The sequence below is a fragment of the Melanostigma gelatinosum genome (assembly GCF_949748355.1).
Source record: "Melanostigma gelatinosum genome assembly, chromosome: 5".
Lineage (NCBI taxonomy): Eukaryota > Metazoa > Chordata > Actinopteri > Perciformes > Zoarcidae > Melanostigma > Melanostigma gelatinosum.
In genome coordinates, this window is record NC_136638.1 from 29,621,473 (window position 1) to 29,627,961 (window position 6,489).

General features: G+C 43.8%; 1 protein-coding gene across 1 annotated transcript; it reads right to left on the bottom strand.

Annotated features, from left to right (window-relative positions):
- Positions 1 to 464: 464 nt before the first annotated feature.
- Positions 465 to 5,724, bottom strand: LOC306777991 (proteinase-activated receptor 4). The gene is made up of 2 exons (XM_079269310.1): positions 4,983 to 5,724; positions 465 to 2,096 (listed from the first exon to the last, which is right to left on the bottom strand). Exons 1-2 carry the CDS (start codon positions 5,086 to 5,088, stop codon positions 1,030 to 1,032), a joined length of 1,173 nt encoding a protein of 390 aa, XP_079125436.1. The 5' UTR covers positions 5,089 to 5,724; the 3' UTR covers positions 465 to 1,029.
- Positions 5,725 to 6,489: the final 765 nt, after the last annotated feature.

Consider the following 6,489-nt stretch of genomic DNA (forward strand, 5'->3'; position numbering starts at 1 on the left):
TAGTCCCGATGTCTAGTCTTGCTATCTAGTCCCGATGTCTAGTCCTGATATCTAGTCCCGATGTCTAGTCTTGATATCTAGTCCCGATGTCTCGTCCTTGTATCTGGTCCTGACAATCAATTTTTTAAACTAAATTAAAATGTTGAACTTCAAACCACGAATTAAATTGATAATCAATGATTTGAGTCACTGATTCGACCTGAACACATTTAATCATTTCAGTCATTTATTACGTCATCCTTTATTCGTTTTATCATTTATTCATTTATTTTCTGTTTAGTAATGTAAAATATATATATTTAATTTATCAACATAAAATGAAGCTATTTATATTTTTAAACACAAGCCAAACTTTTAACGAATTAATCAGTAAAAACTTTAGAAATAGGTTTAAATTAAGTTTTGACACTTTTAATGAGACATTCATTTGAACTCAAATATTTTGAATTCAATTGGGACAGTTTACATTCAAAAGCCAGTTAGTTTGACTTCAGGGTTTTACCGGATAAGATCTCAGCTTGACTCTTAACTTGTGGGCTGAAATCTAAAATTTATGGAAAAGGTTTTTATACATTTTTCTATGTTTTAATAAAAATAAGGTTTAGGACTCAAATAAAGACAAACAACATTTTCCCTCTGTAGAAATTTCATTTCAATCTTCAATGTTGTCTCTTAAATATTTATTTCCGAGTATTTTTACAACAAACACGAGGAGTATATGTCTTCTCAATGTTCTTATTAATGTGTAAATAAATGAGCCGATCAGAATCTACAACCAAGTCACCAGAGATCACTTCATGGTCTCGCTTTAAAGGAGCAGAGACTGTAATCTAAGCTGGGATGATGACGGCGAAATAATCTGTTATATAAACTATTTAATAATTAATTCATCTTTAAGTAGTTTTTCCTTCAAAAAGTAGTTTTCTTTCTTTGTTCATAGATCAAAACAAGACATTTAAAGACGTTGGACCAAAGATTAATCTAAACTCTAAATGATGGTTGGCTGCAGCCCGACAGTGTGACGCCTCCTCACATGGTCTCTGACGTCCCACACCGAGTGGAGGTGGACACAGCGGTGACCTTTGACCCGAGGCCTGATGATGATGATGAAGAGTACGACACCTTGTTCCCCACAGAAGACCGTCCGTTCTCTAAATTGCCACGGCAACACAGAGCATCCCCGGCCTTCTGCCTGAACTCCACCGACACAAAGTAGAAGATGAAGGGGTCGATGCAGCTGTTGAAGGTGCTAACCGCTAAGCTAACCATGTAGGGGACGTAAAGGTCCTCGCCGTCTCCATCCAGCGAGCTGTCTGCGTAGGTGAGGAGGAGGAGGATGTTGCTAGGCAGCAGACACACGACGAAGACCAGCAGCACCAGCACCGTGACCCGGACAGCATGACCGTACCGCTTCCCCTCGGCCAGCAGGGCACGCAGCACAGCGCCGTGGCAGTACAGCACCACCAGGAGGGGCAGCAGGAAGCAGAAGGCGAACAAGGTGGCGAAGTACGGCAGGAAGTAGTTCTCCTGCTCTTCCTCCGGCAGGGCGTCGTGACAAGTGGTGATCTGCAGCTCGTCCAGAGCGTAGGTCTGCCGGGTCGCCAGCAGCGGCAGCATGGCAGCCACGACCGCCGTCCACACTGCGGCCGTCATGTACAGAGATGTCCGCCGGCTGCGGAGCGTCTTGGCGCCGAACGGGTGAACCAGAGCGATGTACCGGTCCAGAGCCACCAGCGCCAGACACAGTGCCGACCCGTACATGTTGCCGTAAAACATGGCCATGACCACGCGGCAGAAGGACTCGCCCAGCTCCCAGTGGTTCCCTCTGAAGTGGTACACGATGCGGAACGGCAGCACTAGCAGCAGCAGGCAGTCGGCGGCGGTGAGGTTGATGAGCAGCGTGGTGGACGGCAGCGGTTTGGTCCTGAAGACCAGAACCCACAGAGCCAGCAGGTTGGAGGGGAGACCCACAATGAAGACCAGCAGGTAGAGGATCGGCAGGTACAGGTTGGTGGTCGGAGCCTGGATTTCTTTCAGCTGCTTCTCCTTCAGAGTCGTGAAGTTACAGTTCGTCTTGAGCCGGAACGCCCGCAGACCTGCAAAGACCAGAACACATCAATCTGTAGACCTGGAGAGACTAGAACACACATCAGTCTGTAGACCTGGAGAGACCAGATCACACATCAGTCTGTAGACATGGAGAGACTAGAACACACATCAGTCTGTAGACCTACAGAGACCAGAAGACACATCAGTCTGTAGACCTGGAGAGACTAGAACACACATCAGTCTGTAGACCGACAAAGACTAGAACACACATCAATCTGTAGACATGGAGAGGCTAGAACACACATCAGTCTGTAGACCGACAGAGACTAGAACACACATCAATCTGTAGACATGGAGAGACTAGAACACACATCAGTCTGTAGATCTGGAGAGACTAGAACACACATCAGTCTGTAGACCAACAGAGACTAGAACACACATCAGTCTGTAGACATGGAGAGACTAGAACACACATCACTCTGTAGACCGACAGAGACTAGAACACACATCAGTCTGTAGACATGGAGAGACTAGAACACACATCAGTCTGTAGACCTACAGAGACCAGAACACACATCAGTCTGTAGACCTACAGAGACTAGAACACGCATCAGTCTGTAGACTTACAGAGACTAGAACACACATCAGTCTGTAGACCTGGAGAGACTAGAACACACATCAGTCGGTAGACCGACAGAGACTAGAACACACATCAGTCGGTAGACCGACAGAGACTAGAACACACATCAGTCTGTAGACCGACAGAGACTAGAACACACATCAGTCGGTAGACCGACAGAGACTAGAACACACATCAGTCTGTAGACATGGAGAGACCAGAACACACATCAGTCTGTAGACCGACAGAGACTAGAACACACATCAGTCTGTAGACATGGAGAGACCAGAACACACATCAGTCTGTAGACCGACAGAGACTAGAACACACATCAGTCTGTAGACATGGAGAGACCAGAACACACATCAACCTGTAGACCGACAGAGACTAGAACACACATCAGTCTGTAGACATGGAGAGACTAGAACACACATCAGTCTGTAGACCAACAGAGACCAGAATACACATCAGTCTGTAGACATGGAGAGACTAGAACACACATCAGTCTGTAGACATGGAGAGACCAGAACACACATCAGTCTGTAGACCTACAGAGACCAGAACACACATCAGTCTGTAGACATGGAGAGACTAGAACACACATGAGTCTGTAGACATGGAGAGACTAGAACACACATCAGTCTGTAGACATGGAGAGACCAGAACACACATCAGTCTGTAGACCGACAGAGACTAGAACACACATCAGTCTGTACGAGAGACTAGAACACACATCAGTCTGTAGACATGGAGAGACCAGAACACACATCAGTCTGTAGGCCTGGAAAGACTAGAACACACATCAGTCTGTAGACATGGAGAGACCAGAACACACATCAGTCTGTAGACCGACAGAGACTAGAACACACATCAGTCTGTACGAGAGACTAGAACACACATCAGTCTGTAGGCCTGGAGAGACTAGAACACACATCAGTCTGTAGACATGGAGAGACTAGAACACACATCAGTCTGTAGACCTGGAGAGACTAGAACACACATCAGTCTGTAGACATGGAGAGACCAGAACACACATCAGTCTGTAGGCCTGGAGAGACTAGAACACACATCAGTCTGTAGGCCTGGAGAGACTAGAACACACATCAGTCTGTATACTTGGAGAGACCAGAACACACATCAGTCTGTAGACATGGAGAGACTAGAACACACATCAGTCTGTAGACCTGGAGAGACTAGAACACACATCAGTCTGTAGACATGGAGAGACCAGAACACACATCAGTCTGTAGGCCTGGAGAGACTAGAACACACATCAGTCTGTAGACTTGGAGAGACCAGAACACACATCAGTCTGTAGACATGGAGAGACTAGAACACACATCAGTCTGTAGACCTACAGAGACCAGAACACACATCAGTATGTAGAACTGGAGAGACCAGAACACACATCAGTATGTAGACCTGGAGAGACTAGAACACACATCAGTCTGTAGACATGGAGAGACTAGAACACACATCAGTCTGTAGACCTACAGAGACTAGAACACACATCAGTCTGTAGACCTACAGAGACTAGAAGACACATCAGTCTGTAGACCTGGAGAGACTAGAACACACATCAGTCTGTAGACATGGAGAGACCAGAACACACATCAGTCTGTAGACTTACAGAGACCAGAACACACATCAGTCTGTAGACCTGGAGAGACCAGAAGACACATCAGTCTGTAGACATGGAGAGACCAGAACACACATCAGTCTGTAGACTGACAGAGACTAGAACACACATCAGTCTGTAGACCTGGAGAGACCAGAAGACACATCAGTCTGTAGACATGGAGAGACTAGAACACACATCAGTCTGTAGACCTGGAGAGACCAGAACACACATCAGTCTGTAGACCGACAGAGACTAGAACACACATCAGTCTGTAGACCTGGAGAGACCAGAAGACACATCAGTCTGTAGACAGACAGAGACTAGAACACACATCAGTCTGTAGACCTGGAGAGACCAGAAGACACATCAGTCTGTAGACATGGAGAGACTAGAACACACATCAGTCTGTAGACCGACAGAGACTAGAACACACATCAGTCTGTAGGCCTGGAGAGACCTTTAATAAAATGTCCTCACTTCAACATACAAACTTCCAGGGACTAAAACTCAGCTTGGTCATCTCAAAGATATAAAAAACAAGAACACAAACACACATTGAGTGGTTTTCTTCATGTTTAAATTCTCTCTCAGGCAATCAAACATGTCCTGATGTGAAACAGGCTGCTGGGGATCAAACCTGTCTCGACCTGATCATGCATTCAAAAGAAGAAGAAGAAGAAGAAGAAGACTTACGGACGGCCATGCTGGAACAATCGTCTGCAGGACGAGAAGTTGGAGCGACGCTGCAGACGGAGGACAGCAGAGAGACAAAGATAAGAGTCCCAAAAATGAGCCTCATCTTCTTCTTCTTCTTCTTCTTCTTTTGTTTTCCTTCTTCCAGTTCTTACAACACTCTTTTTTTAGTTTTTCTGATTCCGTCAACAGATCAGCTCTCTTCCTCTTCCTCTAACAGCCCTGTGGGTTTACAGCAGCAGTACTCTTGTAGTTCAGCAGCAGTACTCTTGTAGTTCAGCAGCAGTACTCTTGTAGTATACTGGTAGTTGTGGTTGTAGTAGTACTATCAGTGCTATGAGGCTCACCAGTCTGTTTGTGTTATCTGATCTCAGAGCCGCCGGTGACGACTCCCCACCTCCGCTGATGGCATCCAGATGTGTGTGTGTATGTGTGAGACTGGTATGTCTGTCTTCATACAGACTAGTTTCAGACCTCCTGAGTAAGGACATGTTGTCTGGGTTCAGATTAGAATCAGGTTTATTTTCAGTTCAGGGAGTTAAATGTTTAGATGTGATGCTTACATGCATTGTGTCCTCACAAGTATAGACGTACCAACATGTGTGTGTGCGTTTGTTCCTCCCACAGTGTGATTGACGATGATGGAAACGTTTAAAGTTCCTTCATCATAAAAGGAAATGTGTCTGACCTGTCTGTCACAAAGACCCCCACTGTGTTATTATCGTTATTATTATTGTTATTATTATCGTTATTATTATTGTTGTAATTATCGTTATTATTATTGTTGTAATTATTGTTATTATTATCGTTATTATTATTGTTGTAATTATCGTTATTATTATCGTTATTATTGTTGTAATTATCGTTATTATTATCGTTATTATTATTGTTATTATCGTTATTATCATTGTTATTGTTATTATTATGATCGTTATCATTATCGTTATTATTATCGTTATTATCATTGTTGTTATTATTGTCGTTATTATTATCGTTATTATTGTTGTTATTATCGTCATTGTTATCGGTATTATTATTGTTGGAATGCTGTTAAGCATTCCAACAATCCTTATTATATGTTATCCTGTTTCTTTATTCCTCTACTTCTTCCGTCCCCCCCTGTTTTTCGTCGCAACGCTTCTTCTTCTTCATTTTTTAAGCTACAAAAATAAAATTGGATATCTATTTTCAGCAATGTTTTTGAGATTCATTTCAGCTTTCAGCATTCCAACGCATTTTCAGCAGGAAATGCATTTTCTAGTTGTTATTATTGTTGTTATTATTAGTATTGTTATTATTCGTATTATCATCTCCACTCTGTCTATTAACGGTTCTATAATGATGATTATTGGACTGATAATCATTGATATTGTGATTGTTGATATTTAGAAACCACAGACAGGTTGTCAGACAGACAGGAGGAGGGTCTCTCGTCAGGTCTCGCGACAGCTGATCAAATCTCAGGTACCTAAACACGAAGTTGTCGCTCACGCGCCCTGTCTGCCGC